Raw genomic sequence first — 24273 nt, forward strand, 5'->3', positions numbered from 1 at the left:
TTGGTTAGATCGCTCATTTAAATTTGAAATGTTTCACATGTAGCTCTCAATTTGTAATTTATTTAACATTTGTCCATTTCCTAATGTGATTAACAAAAAAATTTTAAAATTTAGAAAATTGACTACTTTTTTCATTAATTAATTAATCATTTTTTTCTTCATTTTATTAATAAATTGAAAAAGTTGATCAATTTTCTTAATTTTTAAAATGTTGATCAATTTGTGAATTAATTTGGAAATTATTTTAGTATCAAACAAATTATAAATTAAACATTTGATGTGTAACATTTTAAATTTGAATGTTCAATATACAATATGATTGAAGTACCATGTTCTAAAATACAAGATATCTATCAACCTGATTGGGGAAATTTTTTAGAAGCTGTATTGAAACTATGAAGGTAATAATAAAGTCTGAAAATTGGAGTAAATTATTAGCAGTATAATTCTGTCAATATCACTCATAAATACGGATTTAATTTACATGGGATCTATCTTTTTTTTTTTTTCTGCCTAAAGAATATTTTTCATACTCCAAAAATATTTTAGATTTTACTATGAAAATGTTATAGATTTTACTCAATGCATTTTTATAATTGATTTGAACTAAATAAAAAATAGATAAAAATATAAATGTATATATATATATATATTATTATATTATCATTGGAATTGGAGACGTCCATATGCCTGTCAATAGTATGGTTATAAGATCCAATATATATATATATATATATAGAAAGAGAGAGAGAGAGAGCCTGAAATTAAATATAGAGCTTGAGGAAAACGAGTGAAAATTTTAAATAAAACGAATCCTCCAGCTAAAGTATTATTCATGTATGCATGTGTAATTAATAACAGTGTCTATTGCATGCACCAAGCAGGCCTGCCTGCTCTGCTTCCATAATTTCCTTACAATTTCATGCAACTGGTGGACTTATTATATAATTTCTACTCTCATCATAGGATCTGATATGTCTTCTGCTTTTTTATTTTATAAATAAATATTTTCTCAATAATTTTTACGAATAAATGTACTTTTCAAATCAAAACCATTCATTAATCAATTGTTTTGTTCACTAAATACATGATTTTTCATAAGAATAAAAAATATTTTAGTGTTTTAGCTACCAAACTTGTGCATCATGGACACAATAATCGTTGTGAATATACATGTATATATAAATATAATAACTCTGACTAAATTTGGTCTTACTTGGAGAGCTAGCCTACAACTTGTGCAAACGTTTGACTAAATTTTCCATTTGAAATTATTATATATATAAAATATAGAGCATGTGTTCCACCCTACCCGTGAATGATTTGGTAGGTGGTGTACCGTGTACCCTGCGTGGACCACCGTTTATTTAAGTGATGAATCATTTTTAATACATAGTATGGGGGTCATATTGACATATATATATATATATATATATATATATATTTTATTCATATTAAAATAATATAATAATTTAATAATATATTAAAATTTTATTTAAAAAATAAACATCGTCAAGATTTAATAATTAATAAATATAATTTTAAAATAAAGTTAATATTAATTTTGGTATTAACAACCTATATATGTATATATATCGCATTAGGACTCCTTTTTTTGTCCCCTTTGCCTTTGATCTATATAGTTTGAGTCTCTACCTTACACACATATATATGTAACATTATCTTTCTTGGAGACTGATGATCATCTTGGATTTTTTATTATAAAATATATAGATTAAGTGATTCTCTCAATAAGATTCCAGTATATTAACTTTGATTATGATTTTTTTTTTCCCCATGGAATCACACATATAATTTGAGAAGAAATAAGGTTAAACAAGTGTCCTAAATAGATTTGGAGATTAATTGTATTTTTATATTATATAGTTTGTAAAAGTTGCATTTTAAACCTTTAAATTTAAAACCTTGCTATTTAGTATTTCAAATTTCAATTTATTGGTCTAATCAATTATTATTAATATTATTATTATTATTTTTTTTGTTAACAATGGTTAATGGTAAGAGTCAAGATGATAAGAAAATGCAAATATTTGAAACCTTATAAGTCTTAAATTACAATAAAGTAAAATCAAAATTAAAGGGTTTAAATTGCAAAAAAAATGGACCACGTTATATTTTTATAATATTGGTCTAGGAACTGTTTTTGGTAAAAGTCAAAATGGTTATTTAACCATTGGTAATCAAAATACCCAATTGGACTAATATGCAATAAATTAAAATTAATGTATTTAAATTACAATATTTTAAATTTGAATGTTAAAAGGCAATTTGAATTTTTTTATTTTTATTTTTATTTTTTTTACTATAATGCAATTAACCCTAGATTCAATCAATCTCAAATTCATTCCAACAAAAAAAAAGAAAAGAGAAAAAAAGGGATTGGATTCAAGATCAATGTCATGTTTCTTAATCATTGTTTTTTTTTTTTTTATCTTTTTGTTTCTTTCTGAATTATTGTTTTGAAAAAGTAACTAAATTTTATTTTTAATTCTTAACTTTGACACAAACATCACCAATTTGTTTTTTTCTCACTATTTATTGTTTAGAGTTAATGATAATATAAAAAAAAGAAAATATTCGATGGTAGATAATTTATTTGTTGGTATATATTTGCTATTAGTTACTTTATAGTTTAGTTTAGAATGCATTTTTTTTTATATAATTATTCTAAAACTACAAAATACTTTTTGTAATTAGATCATATATCAGACGGTGTATAATGAAATGATCTCTAATAATAATTGTCACCAACACAAAACACACAAACGACCAAACCAAACGTTGCAAAGTCACACCAGAGATCGTCACACAAGGCGTTCATATTTTTGTCACTTTGTCTATATTATTAATCCCCATCCTTTAATTTTATGGTATAATTTGGTCAATATATACGAGCCTTCAATCTTTTCACAAAGAGGTTGCGTACATTAATCAATTCATAATTTCGTTCCAAGTTTTTTTGCATTGGTAGGCGCCCTCCACGTTTTAACAAATTATAATAATCTCCCCCCCAAAAAAATTGAATTAAAAAAAAAAAAAAATAGTAAATTACAAAGAAACCCACTTCTTGATGACCTGTCTCTCTGCCCAACTCTATAAAACCCAGCCAATAAGTTTTACTCTGCACGTAAGGTCTGATACACAGACCACCCGAAAAAGAAAACATAAACAAAGACAATCATACATTTTATCAATAAAGGAGTTCATTGTGCACCAGAAAAGGAAAACCCAGAAAGCTGCAAACTTTTGGTTTTGTTTTTCATTTTTTACCTTGAAAATGGATTCTGGTCTGTATTTCTTGGGTGGTCTTTTGGCTTCTCTTCTGGGGTTTGTTTTCTTGTTTGGTTTTGCTGGAAAGAAGAGGAGCAGAGCTTCAATGGAGGTAAAGACTAATGGGTTTGTCAAGATTTCTCAGAATGGTATTTTATCTCGGCCGGAGATAGAGGGAAAAACTGATGTTATTATTGTTGGAGCTGGGGTTGCTGGTGCAGCTCTTGCTTACACTCTTGGCAAGGTCTGTAATTTTTTTTTTTTTTTTTAATTTTTCTTTGATGTTTGATCCTTTTTAGTTTGTGTTTATGATCCTCAATATGTTTTTTCTTGCTTGGCAAGTCTTTTCTCTCTTTTTCTTCTCTGGTCTTTTTTCAAGATTTGTTTAGGAGGTGAATGTTTTTAGTAGAAAATACTGTTTGGTTGCAGAGAAAATACAAAAGGAAATTCGTCTTTCAATATGGCTGTTAATTCTGTTGACATTGCTCATAGGGAAGGCAATAATAGTAAATTAATCAGTACCTTTGAAGGCATACTTTTTCTTTCTTTGTTTTAAAATTTTCTTTCCTCCATTTTCCTCAACCATAAGGAAACTTGTTATAATCTTCAATCCCCGGCTTTTGCATCTTATTTACTCCAACTGGTAAAACGAGATGGGGGGCTGATTAGGTAAACCCAGATTTTGCTCTTTCTGAAAGATAGATTCATATAGATTGCTGGAATTAGAAAAATAAATACGTAATAATTTCAAAGTCCTTCCTTTTCTTTTATCTTTTTTCTTGATTGTTTTTACATGCCATCCACATGACTATTTTCATCTTATATATATATATATATATATATTTCTTTTTTCCTAACAAATGGGAAATTAATCAATTAGATGGTAAGCATAAAGCCATTTTAAGCCTCTTGGGATCTTTTTGAGTTTGAGTTGCAGAACTATTTAGTTTCTAGTTTGATTGTAGTCTGAAAAACAGAGGATCTGGGAAAAAAGACTCTGAAAAATCATTGTGAAAAATTCTGCTGATTGAATGAATGCATTGCTGTATCTGGAAATGATCTAAAACCTTTTGAATCTGTTCTTATTTGCAGGATGGACGACGAGTACAAGTGATCGAAAGAGACTTGAACGAGCCCGACAGAATTGTTGGTGAACTTCTGCAACCAGGAGGCTATCTCAAATTGATTGAGTTGGGTCTAGAGGGTAAGCATTTAAAGTACCAAGCATTGAAATTCCTTTATGTGCATTTGAGAAGTTGCTATGCTTTAGTTAAGACTAATTTACTAATCAAAGATATACGTACGTATTTTTTTACTTGCACAGATTGTGTGGAGAAGATTGATGCTCAGAGAGTTTATGGATATGCTCTTTACAAAGATGGTAGAGATACTAAACTCCCTTACCCTTTGGAGAAATTTAGCTCAGATGTAGCTGGAAGAAGCTTCCATAATGGGCGGTTCATACAGAGGATGAGGGAAAAGGCTGCAACTCTATCAAAGTACTCTTCTTTTACTTTTCCTCTAAAACTATTTTATGATCCAATACAATTTTCATAATCTTGGATCAAAATTGAAGCTATTTTTTTTTTATTTTTTTGTATATCTCTTATTTCTTGTACTTCAAACTCTTATGGGTGTTCTTTTAAATTCTCTTTTCAGTGTGAAATTGGAACAAGGAACTGTCACATCTCTGATTGAAGAAAAAGGAACCATTAAGGGAGTTCAATACAAAACCAAGACTGGTCAAGAAATGACAACTTATGCTCCCCTCACAATAGTATGTGATGGCTGTTTCTCGAACCTACGACGATCTCTATGCAATCCAAAGGTAAACTGATGTGAAAATTTTAACAGCTTCTTGTGTTAAAGTCTTCCTTTGAAACTTGAGATAAACTGAAATGTTATCACCATTTTTTGCAGGTTGACAATCCCTCTTGTTTTGTTGGATTGGTACTGGAGAACTGTGACCTTCCACATAAAGAACATGGACATGTGATTCTGGCAGATCCTTCACCTATCCTATTCTATCAGATTGGTACCAACGAGATTCGTTGTTTGGTTGATGTGCCTGGACAAAAAGTACCTTCTGTTGGTAATGGAGAGATGGCAAATTATTTGAAAACTGTGGTGGCTCCTCAGGTGCTTGATTATTTGCTTGAAACAAACATCTGTTTTTTCGTTCACTGATTATATGTATATATATATATATCCATCAAACTAGACTAACTCGAAAGAAACTTTTTTTTATGTGTTTCAGATCCCCCCTCAGCTGTATACTTCTTTTATAGCCGCCATTGACAAGGGAAACATCAGAACAATGCCAAACAGAAGTATGCCTGCTTCTCCATATCCGACTCCCGGTGCACTTCTGATGGGGGATGCATTCAACATGCGTCATCCTTTGACAGGAGGAGGAATGACTGTTGCTCTTTCCGATATTGTTCTTCTTCGTGATCTTCTCAGACCCCTTTATGATCTCAATGATGCATCAGCATTGTGCAAATATCTTGAATCCTTCTACACTCTTCGTAAGGTGAGTGAGAAATGTTCTTGGTTGATAGTTTGTGTTTTGAGTCCAGAGAGAACCTCCATAATCTATATGACACCCCTGCTTATCTCACTTTTCTTTTTAATTTTTTATGGTTCTGTTGTTGCAGCCAGTGGCATCTACCATAAACACATTGGCAGGTGCCTTATACAAGGTGTTTTGTGCATCACCTGATCCAGCAAGGAAGGAAATGCGCGAAGCGTGTTTTGATTACTTGAGCCTCGGAGGAATCTGCACTTCTGGACCGGTGTCTCTACTCTCCGGTCTCAACCCTCGTCCACTGCATTTGGTAGTTCATTTCTTTGCAGTTGCTGTCTATGGCGTTGGCCGTTTGATGCTTCCATTTCCTTCACCTTACCGCATTTGGATTGGCATTAGATTGATCTTGGTATGTAACTATTCTCTGTGACCAGAAATCGGTTATTCCTTATATTCCAGTTTCCCACAAATATGTTAGTCAATTTTCCAATTTCTCATTATAATTCATCTGGTGATTTTTTATTTATTTTTTTTTTTTTCAGGGTGCATCAGGAATTATATTCCCAATAATCAAAGGTGAAGGAGTTAGAAAGATGTTCTTTCCTGTAATGGTGCCTGCCTACTACAGAGCTCCACCACTTAAATAAGCAAATGTTAACAAGAAATTCAGGGGAAAAACAAGAAATGTTGTAGAAACTGATTGTCACGGCTTACAAAAAATCTAATCTGCATCAAATGGCACAATTCCTCCTTTCAGAAGTTGAAAATAAGGCAGGGATCAATGCTGCAGCTAGGCAGGGGAAAAAAAAAAAAATGCTCTTAATTCTTTTTTCTTTTTTTTTGGGTTACAAAATCATTGTTCTTAAATGGGAACATGTTTTCCCTCAAAATTTGTATGAACTATTTAGAACCCCAAATTAGAGAATATATATATATATATATATACATAATTAGTCTCACTGTTTTGGTGCTTTATATTACAATGAACTGCACACTTCAAGCATGCTAATTCTTTGAACTAGCCATGCTTTATTCTATAACCAAATGATTTTCTTGTTATTGCAAGCTTGTTTCCTTAGTTTACATTACACATTTGACATAAGTATAAAGGTACCAGATAATGATTGAAATAGTACTTCTCTTTGATTTTTGTGCTGCTTTCTATGTTCTCTCTTTATCACTTATTCCACATTTGTTGAATAAAAGAGTGCTCGTTATGGAAGATGAGCTTACACTTGACAATAAAAAGTATACCAGCCCCAAATTTACTAGCCAAGGACTTCCAATCAGAAATGAGTTTAGGGGAAAATATAAAATGGTCAATTGCTAAATTGCCTAGTTCTATCTGGTGTAAGACCCTTTGTTGAATTTGTAAAGTCCATTATGAGTAAATATATAATTAAGGATATAAAACATGAATTTTCTAACCCTGATAATTTTTGTCACTGTATGACAGACGGAGAGAATTTAAGACGAGAGTGTAAGAGCATATATGCAAGTTGTTAACCCAAATTCCCTGCTTTCTTATATGATATTGGAAATAATAATAATAATAATAATAATAAAAGAAAGTATGAAATGTTTGAAAAAATTATAGTGGAACAATATGTGTGTGTCATTCATCCACCAAGGTGGTGGTGAACACTAGTGACTCAGTTTTTTTGACAAGGACTTGCTTTTAAAGAGAGTTGTAGTTTTATATGGGTGTAAGATATTGACTTTGCCATGTGGTTTTATATGGGTGTAAGATATTGACTTTGCCAACTTATTTTTGCGATTTGTGAAAAACATTGAGGTTTATACATTGAAGTGGAAAAATTGTAGTTTCGTGCTTACAATTTTCTCTTTCTGGCGGCTTTATAAGCATATATAATTTAGACTTTGTCACTTGTTGAGGTTTTAACTGCTTCGTTCATTGGAACAACAAGCGCAGCCAGACCCAGACGCCAGAGGTGTTCTCATTTATGCTTATAATGACTGCACTAGCAAACCCATCTGTAGAATATAGCATAAATGTTCATACTATATATTATTGAAATAAAAAAGCACATTATTTGGAAAAGTTTCTTGTATATATTATTGTGTTGACATAGTCATGAGCAATAAAAGCCTTCTTGTGGTCTATTTGCAAATACAATTTTCAGGAAATTCCTATTCATATACAGTCATGTATTCAAGCCTACTCAGGTTGAAAATCATCTGTTTATAAGTCACATTGAAATGATATATATATATTATCTTTATGTCTTTATATGTATTAGAAATGATATATATATATTATCTTTATGTCTTTATATGTCTTAGAAATGATATATAGATATATTCTCTTCATGTCTTTATATGTATTGTCAATTATCCTTATCCACGGCTACAAGGATTAAGGAAAATTAATATAATTTTTATTTTTATTTTTTGATGTTCTAAAATATAAATTAATATAAAAATAAATGAGTTTCACTAAAAAGATGTTCAATAGAACATGTTTAAGCAATCTCCAAAGATTATTATTATTTCACTCTTTTTTTAAATATTAGTATATAACATCGTCTTATTTGGTAAGTTCCTAAATCCCTTAAACAATTTTTAAATTATATATGTATATATATATATAATTTTACTATAATAAATTTATATGCTTACTTTATGAAATGTGTATAATATTTTTCCACATCCCGTAACATGTTGCTGAATGTATAATTGTGCAAATTTTTTTCCTACATCCGACAACATGTTGCGAAATGTATGAAAAACGTTATATGTGTTGCATAAGATTCCCTTGGAAGCTTACCATATACATATATATATATATATATATATATATATATTTGGTTAATAGCCCTGAACATTATTGAAATAAACTTCTCCATCAATAAGCATTCTATAAGCCTAAAAGGGTAACAAATTCTTGCCATCTTGGTGCCTCCTTTTGTTTGGTTGGTCCTATATATGTTTCACTTCAAAATGAGTTTTAAGCTTTAGAATTTCACATATGAACCATGTAACCGTAGCACTAAACTACTCTACAATCAATTTGTAAAATTCTAGTGCTATCCTCAAGAAATTTACTAGTCTGGGAAGAGCTACCCTATGGTGTATGTATAGAAAAACCTCCATGTCAACCAAATGGAATTATTTTAGTGAAAGTATTCCTCATACAAAAGTTTTGACTTGACCCTGTCCATTGTTTGTTCTACCCTTATGTAGATATTTAGTTTACTTTATATATATATATATATATATATATAAGGAATAAATACAATAACTTGTTCTTGTAGGATTAGGATGTAATTTTCATTTCAAATTATTTTCTTTTTGTTCTCAATATAACGCAACTACTTATCACCCCTGTTTCACACCCATGGTTTTTGAAAACCTAGGGAATATTTTTTATTGTCTTTTGCTTAAACTAATATAATTTGTACTTAATCATTTAGCCTCCACTTGTCGTTACCAACCACACAATGACCACTCCAGTCTTCTTTGGACAGCCATTTCACTGTCACTCTCTGACGAAACCTTTCCAATCTATGGAGCAGGCTCATAAACAAATTTAATTATGAAGCTAAATTGTTTGATTTATTGATTGATTGACTGGTTAATTATGGATTTTACAAGCTTATGTGACTTATGGACTAGCCTCACAAATAAGACATTCCAACACAACCCCATCAAATATATATATATATATATATATATATAGAAAGTAAATGACAAAGGTGGTGGAGCACAGTGTCCCAGGTTTTGTCATAAATATATACAAATATTTATTTGAGCAATGCAAAGTAATATATAAAGGCGCCAAGTTCAGTTTGGAAAAAACCAAAACTGAAAACTTTTGCACCTCAGAGGCTGCTAAAAGTGCCATTGCTTTCTTCTCCTTTGAACCCATTTTTCACTGCCAATTGTTCTACTTTCTTGTGTGGGGGAGATGGAAATTTACCAGTATATATTGGGTGGAGCTATAGCTTTTATGTTGGGGTTTGTTTTGCTATTGAGTTCAAGGGATAATAAGGACACCAGAGCTTCAAAGGGAAGACAAACGGAGAATGGTTTGAAGATATCTCAGAGTGGAAAATGTCATTCTGAGATGGCTGGAAGTACAGACATCATCATTGTTGGTGCTGGAGTTGCTGGTTCTGCGCTGGCTTATGCTCTTGGGAAGGTCATTTTCTCTCCCTTTCTCTCTCAAATAAATTGTTTAGGTTTGTCTTATGCAAAATGGCTTGCTATCTTATAGTTAACGTCTTAATAAAATCAATCACATTTAGATCATCAGCACTGTAATTTGTAAATGGAGTTTACGTGGGACTCATGTGGATAATCTAATGGAGTTATAAATACAAGAATTTTGCACGAACAAATTTGAGTAGAAAAGCTAATTTGATGAATCCTCCAATGATCCAATCAATAAAATGTAAATTTTAATGTTGTTTGTGACTATGAGATATGCAAATTGCAGGATGGACGCCAAGTGCATGTAATTGAAAGGGACTTGACTGAACCTGACAGAATTGTAGGTGAACTGCTACAACCAGGGGGATATCTGAAATTAGTCGACTTGGGTTTGGAAGGTTAGCCAAGAACTTGGACATATCCAACAAAATGACTATTATTTTGAACCTTGAAACTTCTATGGTTGTAAATAACTGTCTATGAATGGTCTGGCTTTAGATTCGTTGAAATGGTTTCCTTCTTGCTTTAATCATTTAGATAGACATTCATATCTGCTAATTTTTTTGTGATATGCCTGTTTTGTTTGAAGATTGTGTCAATGAGATTGATGCACAGAAAGTGTTTGGCTATGTTCTTTACAAGGATGGGAAAAACTCCCACCTTCCATATCCCCTGGAAAAATTCCATTCTGATGTGGCTGGGAGAAGCTTTCACCATGGCCGTTTTATTCAAAGGTTAAGGGAAAAAGCTGCATCTCTACCCAAGTATTCTTCCTTGCCCTTAAAACTTCTGAAAATTATTACAATTTGGTATTGTAAATTCATATCCTAGTAGAAAAGAATGCTTCTATAGAAACAACAATATAGTTTGATGTTATCCATATTAGCCAATATTCTGTTTTCTTTTTTATTCAAATTTATTTATCAGTTGCTTGTAATTTTTATCTAGTGTGAGATTGGAACAAGGAACTGTAAGCTCCCTGATTGAAGAGAAGGGTACTGTGAAAGGGGTGCAGTATAAATCCATAACTGGTCAAGAGCTGACCGCTAATGCTCCCCTCACAATAGTATGTGATGGTTGTTATTCGAACTTGAGACGCTCACTTTGCAATCCTAAGGTGAGATGCTGTGGCAATTTTGTAACAACAAGATACTTATATTCTATAGGTCAAGATAAAACTCTTTTTATGAATTTCCTGTTTTCTTCATGGAGTATTATGTTTCTCACATTAACTTGTCCTCAGACATGCATTGAAGGTTTCAATATGAGCATTTGTAGGTCTTAGTCCCCCTTTATGTACGCTGAGATAAAATTGGTTTATGATGCTGCAGGTTGATATTCCTTCATGCTTTGTGGGATTGGTTCTTGAGAATTGTAAGCTTCCATTCACAAATCATGGGCATGTAGTTCTAGCAGATCCTTCACCCATATTGTTTTATCCAATAAGTAGCACTGAAATTCGCTGTCTGGTTGATGTCCCCGGCCAGAAGGTACCTTCCATTTCTAATGGTGAAATGGCCCAATATTTGAAAACAAAAGTGGCACCTCAGGTATCCATACCCTGCTTATATAGTCCTTTTTCTTGTGGTGGTTTTCAAGCACTCCTCAAAATGCTGTTTTTGTTTCATGTCATTGATACCCTTAGATTCTATTGCTGCTTGAATAAGCAAGACTGCTAGTGAGGTTGCAATTGAACAAATTGTAATTTGGCTTAATTTTCTGGTTTCATTTGGACTAATCAAGAAAATTACATGTTCCAGGTTCCGCCTGAGCTGTACACTGCTTTCATAGCTTCCATCGAAAAAGGAAACATAAAATCTATGCCAAACAGAAGCATGCCTGCTTCTCCTCATCCCACTGCCGGTGCCGTTCTATTGGGGGATGCATTCAACATGCGGCATCCTTTAACTGGAGGAGGAATGACTGTTGCTCTATCTGACGTTGTTGTGATAAGGAATCTCCTGAGACCTCTACACAACCTCAATGATGCATCTTCAATGTGCAAATATCTCGAATCCTTTCATACCCTTCGTAAGGTTAGCAGCATATGCATTATCTCCTTTCTTGGGTGGCAAGATTCACAATGAGGCCAATAGAATTTGCATTTCATCACAAAGTTGTTGAATAGTTACTTAACCAAATATTGCATTACTTTGCTTTGTAGCCTGTGGCATCTACAATAAACACATTGGCAGGTGCCTTATACAAGGTGTTCTGTGCATCTCCTGATCCAGCAAGGAAGGAAATGCGAAAGGCATGTTTTGATTACCTGAGCCTTGGAGGCATTTTCTCTAGTGGACCAATTTCCATTCTCTCCGGCCTAAACCCTCGGCCATTGAGCTTGGTTCTTCATTTCTTTGCTGTGGCTATATATGGCGTTACGAGCTTGTTACTTCCATTTCCTTCACCTAAACGCATGTGGATTGGAGCGAGGTTGATTTTGGTGTGTATATCCTTTCTTTCCAACCTCATTTCAGATTCTTATTTTCGTGGTTTGCCATAGTAGTTACATTGAGTCTCCCACATATTGCCTAATGCTACTAATGGATAATTCAATTTCGTGACGACTTTTTTTTTTTCCTTCCATTTTCTAGGGTGCATCAGGAATCATTTTCCCTATAATCAAAGCTGAAGGAGTTAGACAGATGTTCTTCCCTGTAACTGTGCCAGCATACCATAGATCTCCTCCTATTAATTGACAAAATGAGAAAGAAAGAAATGGTTAGCAGTAGCTTTTATTTTTCACTCAGGAAACCAGTTTGCATCAGCAGAGCTCATCCAACATGGAAAAAAATTAAAGTGAGAAAAGAGCCTCCATGTTGTTTTATCAACAACTTGCAATTTCAATGATTCAATCATATAATTGTATATGCAAGTTTATCTAAGTTTTATATTTATTGGCCATTCTGCTTTACAAAGAACTTTACTTCCTGTTAATTTCTCATGGTCTTTTGTTTTTTTTTTTTTTTTTTTTTTTTAACACTAATGAACGATAATCAACCATAATAAATAATTATCTATTTAAATGAAGTAATAAGTGAAGGAAAAAGAGCTATCTTGTATAAAATTGTCCTAACTAATCATTTTGAATTAATAGGAGGTTTTCGTGATGTTCATCAAATTGAGGAATTGGGGTTAAAAAAAAAAAATGAAAAAATGAAAATGGAGAATCTTTTATTTTGAATAGGAAAGGAGAATTACAGGAAATGGTTTGAGTTTTTAATTGGGAATAAGACCACCCCCAGTTTCACACCCATGGTTTTGGGTTTTGGAAAACCTAGAAAATATTTTAATGCCCTGCTCAAAATCTTACAATCCTATCTTAATCATCTAATGCCCCCATTGTCATTTCCAACACATCCTTGACCAGTTGCCAACCCAGTCTGTAGGTTTTTCCGGTTTTTATTATTCTCTGATTACATGCACAAGACCGAAGGAAACCAGGTTACAACTCTTAATGTACCTCTTACCCTTTCTAAGACCAATTTGATTTGAGTTATTCCAAAAAACACTAGTATAACCCCTTACCCATTTTTTTTTTTTTTAATTTGATATTGAAGATGATAAATTTGAATTTGAATCATTGGCCAAAGAAGGACCATAAACCCTTACTTGAAAGTTGAAAGAGGGTTACTACATATCCAATTCCAAATTAGGAAATTGACATTGAGTTGTTCCAAATAAACAGCAATAACAATTGTGAAACTTAGACACGGGGCCCTGACTCAAGTTAACCAGTTGAGGGAAGTCAACAAATAAAAATATTATAATTACATTGTAAAATCTACCACTTCAAGTTGAATTACACCCAAAAAAAAAATATGTATATATATATATACATCCCATCCCAACATGTAGATATTCACAAGCATAAAAATAAAAAAAGAAATAAAAAAAATTGTTTTCAGCCTAGTAGCAAAATCCAATATATCTTCAATATAAAAGTAAAGAAAAACAAATATATATATATATATATATATATATATATATATATATATATATATTGCCACCTTAATCATTAGTGTGAATTGAGTTGTGCCAGGCAGCCAGGTTTCCTGCCCAAAAAATGACAGTGGTGTGGCACAGTTTCCTAGGTAATTTGTAACTGAAAAAATAAAAAACTTTAAATATTGAGCACTATCTAAGGGAGTAATAATGGTAAAACTTAGCATTTGTATCCAAAAAAAAAAAAAAAATGATTTTTTTTTTCCTCTTTTTTAAAGAAAACTGACACATGCATTTCAGTACAATTAAGCATAAGAACAAATTTTAGCTAACATGAGCTTGAATTACATTTAAGATGAGCACCATACAGTTCACGGAGTACCAACTTCACTTTTCAAAATGAAAATCTGCAACACAAACTGAAACACACTACTACTGCTACCAGAGAAGAAGAAGAATAATAATAATAAGGTGCTGTTGTTGCTTTCTTGTAAAGTAAGAAAAATGGTGTTAGAGTTTGTGATCCGAATTTTTGTTGATCCGACCCGAAAAGCTCGCGGTGCGACCCATTTGGTGAAACTAAATTTTAGAGAAAAAATTGGGGCTCTGTGGTGGAAGCGGAGGCCCGAGACCGTAGCCCATCACTGAGCCCGATGGGGGTGCGGGGGCAGCGCCCCCGCGGTATGGACCTGTTCAATTTTAGGGTTTCTTCTGTACTATATATATATCTGTATTTTTGATCGGCCGTAATTGGGATTTTTAAGATATCTCGAAATTTGGCTCACCTTGTACAAATCTTTCGATATTGAATTTGCTTCTCTCTGCCCGTGGTTTTTACTGTCAAGGGTTTCCACGTAAACTGTGTGTTTGTTCTTCGCTTTCTTTGTTTCCGTTGCTATTTGTTTTTCTCCCAATTACGTAACAGATGGAATATTACCATTATATATTATTGAGTGGAGCTTTTGCTTTTATATTGAGTTTCGTTTGGCTAATTTATACCTCCTCTACTTCTAGAAGGAACAAGGAGGAGCTTCCCACCACACCTTCAATGGCAGATAACCAAACGGCTGACAGAGCTTTACAAATGTCTCAAAACCGAAAATGCCAGTTGTCAAAGATGGCTGAAACTGCTGACATAATCATCGTCGGTGCTGGAGTTGCTGGTTCAGCACTTGCTTATGCTCTTGGGAAGGTCAAGTTCTTCTTCATGAACTTCAATTTACCAACCTTAATGTGTAGTATTTTGCAGGTCCATGTGATCTTATATATATATACTATATTTCATAGCTCTTTCTCTATTCTGGGTTTTAATGGAACTTAAAGTGTTTAATAACTCATTCAGAAATTAACATTGGGAATAGTATAATAGAGGAGAACCAATCTAGAAACTATTTTGTGACTATGATCTTTGCATATTTTTCAGGATGGTTGGCAAGTGCATGTAATTGAAAGGGACTTGACTGAACCTGACAGAATTGTTGGTGAATATCTACAACCTGGGGGTTATCTGAAACTACTGGAATTGGGTTTACAAGGTTATAGCCAGGAACCTATCCCTATCCTTTGAACATTACCTCCTACTAGTTAGTATATATGAACCTTGAAACTTTCTATGGTTGCAAAAATATTTTCCATAATTAATTTGTACGGTTTTAGTTCAGTCGAAATGTTTATTCCTGGTTTTGTATCTTTCAAATAAACATTCAATCTTTCAAATAAACATTCAAAATATGCTAATATTGTACTATCCCTGGTTTTATTTGAAGATTGTGTAAATGGAATTGATGCACAGCAAGTGTTTGGATATATTCTTTCCATGGATGGGAAAAACTGCAAGCTTCCATATCCATTGGAAAACTTCCATCCGGATGTGGCTGGGAGAGGGTTTCATCATGGGCCTTTCATCCAAAAGTTGAGGCAAAAAGTTGCATCTCTACCTAAGTATACTTCCTTACCCTCAAAAGCTCTAAAATTATTCAAACTTGATATTCAATCTCAGTAGAAATAAATGTTCCTGAAGTAACCACTGGAAAAATGTAAAATCAAGAATTTCTCTCTGCAAAGCATATTAACAGATGTTTTTCGATTTATGTTTTACTCAGTTTGATTTTAGACATGTTAGCCAATCTTCTGTTGTTCTTTTTTCCTTCAGCAGCTTTCCCCATATGATAATTTTAATCTTTATAACTAGTAAAAACTACTATGACTACTATAAGAAGATGTCCAAGCTCATTCAATTTCAATAATCTTTTCCATAATTGGTGGAAAACAATCAACAATGCTCTTACTTCCTCCAGAAACAGTTGGTAAAACATGTATGATGTTGAATTTCATGATCATGCCATGTATAAAACAGAGATTTCCCAATTCAGTTCGACATATGGTAATTTGATCTTTAACTACTACAGATTATTATAGCTATTTTCCAAACTAGGTTGTTAATCAATGCTGCTCCTCCTCATAAAATTGTATCTAGTTCAATATTATTCCCAGCTAAGCTTTTGAAAGGATGAAGGTTTGGTCGGACGTAGTCCTGTCTTTTAAAATAGATGAACTTAGCCGTCAAGCTTTCATACCATACTAGAAAATTTTCAAGTTTATTCATGTAGAGCAATCTTTCTCGTAACCAGTGGCTTCACTGATCTTATTACTACAGTGTCAATTTGAACAACTATAGCTTGGCCCAGTTTTAGGTATGGTCCTTTTTTTAGCTATACGTAATAAACTGCCCCAGGCTAATTATTGTAGAGCAATCTTTCTCATAACCAGTTACTTATGTCCAATTTATTAACTTTTGTATAGTGTGAAGTTGGAAGAAGGGACAGTCGGCTCTCTGATTGAAGAAAAGGGTACTGTGAAAGGGGTGAAGTATAAATCAAAAGCTGGTAACGATCAGACTGCAAATGCTCCCCTCACCATAGTGTGTGATGGTTGCCATTCAAATCTTAAACGCTCCCTTTGCATTCCTAAGGTGAGGATTATGGAAATTCTATGGGGAAACAAGAGATGTATTTTGTATTGATAAACATATAAGTCGCTTAGCGATTCTATTTTGTTCATGAAGTACTGTGTGTCTCATGTGGCATGCATTGAAAATCACAATTTGAGCATTCGTCATTTCTAATCTCCCTTTGAACTTGAAAAACATGAGACTATATATGATTTTGCAGGTTGATTTCCCTTCTTGCTATGTCGGTTTGGTTCTTGAGAATTGTGAGCTTCCATTCTCAAGTCATGGGCATGTAGCTTTGGCAGATCCTTTACCTCTAGTCTTTTATCCAATAAGTAGCAACGAAGTCCGCTGTCTGGTTGATGTACCTGGCCAGAGAGTTCCTTCCATTAGTACTGGTGAAATGGCCCGTTATTTGAAGACAGTAGTGGCACCTCAGGTATCGACAGTATGCTTGACTCTATGTATACGTCCATTTTCTTGTTCTGTTTTTTAAAGCCAATGTCATAACTAAACTGCTTTGGACATGGTACGTACCCAAGTCAAAAAGAAATCTTGTGTATATGTGTGTGTTTTAGTTTTTATTTCTTGTCTAATGTTGTGGCTATTCAATAGATTCTATTGTTGGGACAACAAGACTGCAAGTATGTTTGCACTTCTACACAATCACAGTTTGGCATATGAATCAACTTACTCTATTTTTATAATTTCTGTTGCATTAGATATGCAGATAAATTATTGTACTATGCATATGAGTATTCCCTGAATTCCATTTTGTTTCCTGCATATGATCAGTATGTCCAACATATAAGCCAAAAGAGAAAAGTTGACTACTACTGTTTGATCTATGCCTTATCTGATTCCAGGTTCCCCCAGAACTGTACACTGCTTTCTTAGCTTCCATAGAAAAAGGAAACATAAAATCAATGCCCAACAGAAGCATGCCTGCTGCTCCTTATCCCACTGCTGGTGCCCTTTTAATTGGGGATGCATTCAATATGCGGAACGCTTTAACTGGAGGAGGAATGACTGTCGCTCTATCAGACGTCGTCTTGGTAAGGAACCTCCTAAGACCTCTGCACAGTCTCAATGATGCATCTGCACTGTGCAAATATCTTGAATCCTTCTATACACTGCGAAAGGTAAGCAAAAATCATAAGGCTCTTTCCTATCTTGGCCAAGAAAATTCATGGCAAGGCTAGTATCGACAACTTACTTTTTGTCATAAAGAATGATAATGACTTGGCCAAATGATGCATGACCTTTTTTGGCTGTAGCCTGTGGCATCCACTATAAACGCCTTGTCAGATGCACTATACAAGGTCTTCGGCAAATCTACTGATCCAGCAAGGGAGGAAATGCGCCAGGCATGTTTCGACTATCTGAGCCTTGGAGGAATTTTCTCAAGTGGACCAATCTCCATTCTGTCTGGTCTAAACCCTTGTCCATGGTGTTTGCTTCTCCATTTCTTTGCTGTTGTCACTTATGGTGTTATGCGCTTGTTACTTCCATTTCCTTCACCCAAACGAATGTGGATTGGAGCCCGAATGATTTTGGTATATGTATCTGCTTTCTTTCAAATCAAACCTCAATACAGATTTTTGTTCATCTTCTTTTGATTTAGATTGCCATAATAGTTAAACCAGTATACTAATAGATAGTCTAATCTCAGTTGACTTTTCTTATTTTATTTTTTGCTTCATGTCCTAGGGTGCATCAGGAATCATATACCCTATAATCAAAGCTGAAGGAGTTAGACAGATGTTCTTCCCTGTAACTGTGCCAGCATACCATAGAACAACTCCTGTAAATTTAGCAAAAGAGAACAAGATACTGAAATAATTATTAAGAATGAATGAAAGAAATGGGTTTGCAAAGGCTTTTCTTTTCTCACAAGAAACCAGTTCTTCCATCACTAAAGTCCATCCTCCACAGGAAAAGTTTAAGTGGGCATCAATGGTTAAGGAGAAGAATATAGCAAATGAGATTCTGTATATATAGAAGTGAGAAGATATCGCTGCCATATTGTTTTTATAATATATATATATATATATATATGTATCAAATGTTAAAAACTATATAAATATTTAATGGATTTTTATTTGCTGTATATATAGAAGTGAGAAAATGAATGTATTTTAAACTCTAGTTTTCTGCTTAAGTAACTTTGAAACATCCATGAAAAGAATGACAAAGTAGAATTTGTCAGCTAAATTTAATTTATTTCAAGAAACAAATATATCATTAAGGGCATGTTTGAGAAGTGTCAAAGTTGAAAGGGAAAATAATTCTTGAGATTTAGTTTTCTGGAATTCAGTTTCCTCACAATTAATTTTTCTTTTAGTTTATTTGGTAAATAATAGGAAAGTTTGGATTTATACATAATTAATTTTAAAATTGTATAATAAATTAAGAGTGTGTATTTTAAAAAAATTTCAAAATTAATTTTTCTGGAATTTTCAAAATAATACTTATATATGTGTAACAACTTTTCTATATATTTTCCTAGATTGGTGGGAATCTAATTTCCTGAACCCATATTTTTCTACCTTACAATAAACATTCAAACAAAAAAAATTATCATTTTTATAAATAATTAGATTCCCACTAATTTTATCTTTATCCAAATATACCGTAATAGTAATTAATTAAATTCTATAAACTCATATCATACATGACTCTTTTTAATGCCATATCATTTTTTTTTTCCCCTAATGTTGCATTCTTGAGGTATTTTTAATAAACTAATAAATACTATAATTTGCTTTCGATGTTTAAAAGTAATGAACTCTGAATGTTTTTGTTATTTAAAAGGAATTAACTTAATTTAATTAATGTCCTTTATTTACACAGTAAAAAAATAAATAAATAAACTGAAATCAATACGTTATGCCAAAAGGAATTAAATATATTTAATTTATTTTTTAATCAATTATTACTATTATATTATTATTTAAGTCTATAATCTGTTTTTTTCTTTATCTCAAAAATAAATTGTGAGAAACTGAAAATGATCCAAATGGTAAGACTAGCCGGATTTTAAAAAAGAATTGAATAAAAAAATAAAAATTTTAAAAAATAATAATAATAATAATAAATGGTTTCAATTTTTAATTGCCCAAAAAAATAAACAAATAAATAAAAACCCTTGTACAGAGAAAGAGAGAAAGAAAGATAAAAATATCATGCGAGAGGGTACAGTTTAGCGCTCGCTAGTCACCCGGCGGTAGGATCTTCTTCCTCTGGAGTCTCACCTGGTGGGGGTGGGTTTTGTATTTCATTGACGAAACCAAAATCCAAACCAACCAAACGAAAAAATAATAATAATAATAAATAAATAAATCAAAGAATTTCAAGAATTGGTTCACAGATCTGGAAAAGGGTTGTGTCAGAAACTTACTCAGTCCTGGTAAACTCTCTTCTACTTCTCCCATTTTCTTTCTTTCACTTTGCCTTCTTTTTTTGCCCATTAAGTCGATTCCTTCAAACTTTTTTTTTTTTTGCCTTCTACCCATTTTCACTGTTTTTGAAGCGTTCAGGTTTAGATTAATGGGTCGGGCTTGTTTACCTGGTTTCTGATTTAGACATGTGTAATTTTGTATTTTCAAGCTGGTGGTTTTGTTTGGTTAGGTGGACTTGTTAATTACTCATCTTTTGAATTTGGTGTTTTTGTCATTTTGGTTTTTTTAATTTTTTTTTTTTAATTTTTTTTGTTTTTAACAATTAGCGAAATTTGAAAATAAGTCTAGGAAATTTAGTGAGCAACAATATTGCATGTGACCGTAGAGCAAGACGCTGGTAGTATTATCTGCATTTTTCTGGGTATGTGTAATATGTTAGTAGTAGTTTGTTGATAATTTTTTAAATGCTAGTTACTGTAAACTTCGTTTCATTAATTAAAGAATAATTGGTTTAAGAGTATGGTTGACAGCCGCAATTCTGGAACTTAGAAAACTGCTAAAATTTTCATTTGCTAGAGTTTAGAGGGAAGGATAACATACCAGGTTCTGCAAATCTTCCTGTTGAAGATGCTAAGGTAGTACAGATATCTATTAAGTATTAGGCTTTAAAACCTTTAGAAAGATGTTTGTTTCTTGGCCATTAATAAATTAGGGGATGTTGATGCTGAACACAACAGGATGACTTACATACATTATGTTTGAAAAAATTATAAGAATGAACTTCTGATAAAGCCTGGTTAAAAGTGTTGCTTCAGTCCTCGAGCCAAACATAGAGGTTTACTGCTGTTTCTTGTTCACTTCTCAAATAAAATGATACTCCACCTTAATATGTTTGGTTCATTTATGTAACACTAGACTACCGGCAATACATGGTGTTGCCTAATTGTCGCGGAGAACCATTGATTTCCTCATCCCAATGTATAATTTTGTTAGCAAATTCTTTATCCACACTGATGATAAGAATCTAAACTGTACACTGATAATAAGAATGTGGTGTGAAGTGCCGTATAAATTCTCATGTGCATGTTCAACTGTCAAAAGAGTGTCACTATATATTGAATTCTATTGTAAATTTCAGAATAATAGTTAGGATTCTTTCTTCCTTTTAGATATAACTTTCTTTCCATTTGTATTTTGCTTGAATTTGAATGTGATTCTTGGTTTCTTGCAGACTTATTTGTCATGAGAATGGTCATTAAGAAGTGTGTATTTGGATATCTATATACACTGCAGAGATGGTATTATTGATAGCTACCGCGAAGCAAAGGATTGGAGAAGCCAATCAATGTATTGAAGAGGAGTGAGTCTAGTTGTGTTAATTGCAGGATGGACGACCACACATTTGTTGTTGGTCAAGAGTTCCCTGATGTCAAGTCCTTCCGGAATGCAATAAAAGAAGCTGCAATTGCACAACATTTTGAGCTTCGTATTATAAAAAGTGATCTTATTCGTTACTTTGCAAAGTGTGCCACAGATGGTTGTCCATGGCGCATTCGTGCTGTCAAGCTTCCTAATGTCCCAACCTTTACAATAAGAAGCCTTGAAGGGACACATACATGTGGTAGAAATGCTCACAATGGACACCATCAGGCATCTGTTGATTGGATTGTGAGTTTTATAGAGGAGCGTTTGCGAGATAACATCAACTATAAACCAAAGGATATATTGCATGACATTCAGAAACAATATGGGATCACCATTCCATATAAGCAAGCTTGGCGTGCAAAGGAACGGGGACTTGCTGCTATTTACGGCTCTTCTGAAGAAGGATATTGTCTGCTTCCTTCATATTGTGAGCAAATAAAGAAAACCAACCCTGGAAGTATTGCAGATGTGTTTACCACTGGTGCAGATAACCGTTTCCAGCGGCTCTTCATTTCATTTTATGCATCAATATATGGTTTTCTGAATGGTTGCTTGCCCATTATTGGCCTTGGGGGAATCCATCTTAAAAGCAAATACCTTGGTACCTTACTCTCGGCAACTTCTTTTGATGCTGATGGGGGGTTATTTCCGCTTGCATTCGGTGTTGTTGATGTGGAAAATGATGAGAGCTGGATGTGGTTCTTATCAGAATTGCACAAGGCAATAGAAATGAACTCAGAGAATATCCCACAGCTAACATTTTTATCAGATGGACAAAAGGGCATCGTGGATGCAGTCAGAAGAAAATTCCCAAATTCTTTTCATGCATTTTGTATGCGCCATTTGAGTGAAAGCATTGGCAAAGAGTTCAAGAACTCGAGGCTCGTCCATCTTCTATGTAAAGCTGCATATTCCACCACCAGTATTGGTTTCAAAGAAAAAATGGTTGAAATCGAGGAGGTTTCGCCTGATGCTGCAAAGTGGCTGCAACAGTTTCATCCTTCCCGCTGGGCATTAGTATATTTTGAAGGAACACGTTATGGTCATCTATCATCAAACATTGAAGAGTTCAATAGATGGATTCTTGAAGCTCGTGAGTTGCCTATAATCCAGGTGATTGAAAGAATTCATAGTAAATTGATGGCTGAGTTTGAAGAGCGGCGGTTGAAGAGTAATTCCTGGTTTTCTGTGCTTGCCCCATCTGCTGAAAAGCGAATGATGGAAGCAATCAGTCGTGCTTCTACTTATCAAGTTCTTCGATCTGATGAAGTTGAATTTGAGGTTCTCTCAGCTGAGCGATCAGACATTGTGAACATTGGTTCTCATTGTTGTTCCTGCCGTGATTGGCAGCTCTATGGAATACCATGTTCTCATGCTGTTGCAGCCCTAATCTCATGTCGGAAAGATATATATTCCTTCACAGAGAAGTGTTTTACTGTTGCCAGTTACCGGGAGACATATGCTGAAGAGATATATCCTGTCCCTGGAAAGCTAGAATGGAGGAAAACAGATGAACCTCCTGCAGATGATGACGCACCACTCGTCCGGCCTCCCAAGTTTCGTCGACCACCAGGACGCCCTGAAAAGAAACGAATTTGTGTAGAAGACATTAATCGTGAGAAACATACGGTACATTGTAGTAGGTGTAACCAAACTGGACATTATAAGACAACCTGCAAAGCAGAAAGTATGAATAGTATTGAACAGTTTTAGGTGTCTAATTTTGTAAGTTATAAAGCACCTAAATGTTAGTTACTGCAGTGTAGAATAGCGGTTGCTTTGTAGCTAATACTTAGTCAGGTCATGTAAAATAGGAACTCTCTACTGTAATCTAGGTGAATGTGTAATGGGAATGTACTTAAAAGTATGTCAGCACAAATTTGTTCATCGCTCGACCGCCTGTTCATTTTTCTCTATAAAGGTGACTTTCTCATTTCTGTTGAACTCCAGTTGTGGGGATCTGTCTTGTGGAGAGAAATCCTTATTTGTCTTGGTCCATGTCAAAATCAAGAAATCAGTCATTAAGGGCATCAAAAAATGATGCGTGGTCCCAAAAACGCTTAACATTAAGGGCATCTTTAAATATGGAAAACTGGTGAGTTAATTGCTCCATTTTAATCCATGATGATCTGGATCCTCTGTTTTTTTTCCGTAGTGTATGCTTGTACCACTTGAAGAATATGTTACCATGTCTAATTTGAGTTTAATTATTCCGTTGGATTGCAAACACAATTACGAATGATCCAAAAGAAAAAAACAAAGGATCCTACTGCGTGGTGAAATCGGGTAGGGTATAGTTTATTTGAAGGTCTAATTGAATAATTTTCGCCCTGAACGGCAGTTTAACGAGCGACTAAAATATTTTTGCACCATTTTTCCAACTTGTTCGGTCACATGAATACACAATAATCAAAATTGTTTAGCCAGCGCAAACCAACCATATCTTTTATTACATTTAAAAGACATAATCAAAGAAATGTTTTGGTCGTGCAAAATGAACCAACTCATTATATTATTTTTGCTGGCTTTTCTCACGGCTCACACCTAAAACAACCTCACTT

At 33.5% G+C, this 24273-nt stretch overlaps 4 protein-coding genes across 7 annotated transcripts; all 4 read left to right on the plus strand.

The window, feature by feature from the left end:
* The first annotated feature begins 3131 nt into the window (after positions 1 to 3131).
* On the plus strand, positions 3132 to 6777 carry LOC107427482 (squalene monooxygenase SE1). Its single transcript, XM_016037854.4, has 8 exons — positions 3132 to 3535; positions 4384 to 4495; positions 4616 to 4790; positions 4951 to 5119; positions 5212 to 5430; positions 5549 to 5824; positions 5949 to 6227; positions 6361 to 6777. Exons 1-8 carry the CDS (start codon positions 3299 to 3301, stop codon positions 6463 to 6465), a joined length of 1572 nt encoding a protein of 523 aa, XP_015893340.2. The 5' UTR covers positions 3132 to 3298; the 3' UTR covers positions 6466 to 6777.
* Positions 6778 to 9534: 2757 nt separating this feature from the next.
* On the plus strand, positions 9535 to 12913 carry LOC107427466 (squalene monooxygenase SE1-like). Its single transcript, XM_016037836.4, has 8 exons — positions 9535 to 9980; positions 10278 to 10389; positions 10581 to 10755; positions 10940 to 11108; positions 11323 to 11541; positions 11752 to 12027; positions 12156 to 12434; positions 12586 to 12913. Exons 1-8 carry the CDS (start codon positions 9747 to 9749, stop codon positions 12688 to 12690), a joined length of 1569 nt encoding a protein of 522 aa, XP_015893322.3. The 5' UTR covers positions 9535 to 9746; the 3' UTR covers positions 12691 to 12913.
* A 1368-nt stretch (positions 12914 to 14281) lies between these two features.
* On the plus strand, positions 14282 to 20216 carry LOC107427421 (squalene monooxygenase SE1-like). 3 transcript variants are annotated; one of them, XM_048480489.2, is made up of 9 exons: positions 14282 to 14407; positions 14951 to 15128; positions 15360 to 15471; positions 15703 to 15877; positions 16739 to 16907; positions 17107 to 17325; positions 17753 to 18028; positions 18164 to 18442; positions 18597 to 20216. In XM_048480489.2, exons 2-9 carry the CDS (start codon positions 14985 to 14987, stop codon positions 18726 to 18728), a joined length of 1506 nt encoding a protein of 501 aa, XP_048336446.2. In that variant the 5' UTR covers positions 14282 to 14407; positions 14951 to 14984; the 3' UTR covers positions 18729 to 20216. The 3 variants fall into 3 exon arrangements, with proteins under 3 accessions (XP_048336446.2, XP_048336445.2, XP_015893296.3); XM_048480488.2 differs by lacking the exon at positions 14282 to 14407 and having other exon boundaries at positions 14801 to 15128; positions 17753 to 17941; XM_016037810.4 differs by lacking the exon at positions 14282 to 14407 and having other exon boundaries at positions 14805 to 15128.
* LOC107427481 (uncharacterized) lies at positions 20069 to 23599 on the plus strand. 2 transcript variants are annotated; one of them, XM_016037853.4, is made up of 2 exons: positions 20069 to 20295; positions 21519 to 23599. In XM_016037853.4, the coding sequence occupies exon 2, from the start codon at positions 21674 to 21676 to the stop codon at positions 23423 to 23425; it is 1752 nt and encodes a 583-aa protein (XP_015893339.3). In that variant the 5' UTR covers positions 20069 to 20295; positions 21519 to 21673; the 3' UTR covers positions 23426 to 23599. The 2 variants fall into 2 exon arrangements, with proteins under 2 accessions (XP_015893339.3, XP_048336444.2); XM_048480487.2 differs by having other exon boundaries at positions 21581 to 23599.
* Positions 23600 to 24273: the final 674 nt, after the last annotated feature.

The sequence above is a fragment of the Ziziphus jujuba genome, chromosome 9 (genome assembly GCF_031755915.1).
Source record: "Ziziphus jujuba cultivar Dongzao chromosome 9, ASM3175591v1".
In the NCBI taxonomy this organism is placed as follows: domain Eukaryota; kingdom Viridiplantae; phylum Streptophyta; class Magnoliopsida; order Rosales; family Rhamnaceae; genus Ziziphus; species Ziziphus jujuba.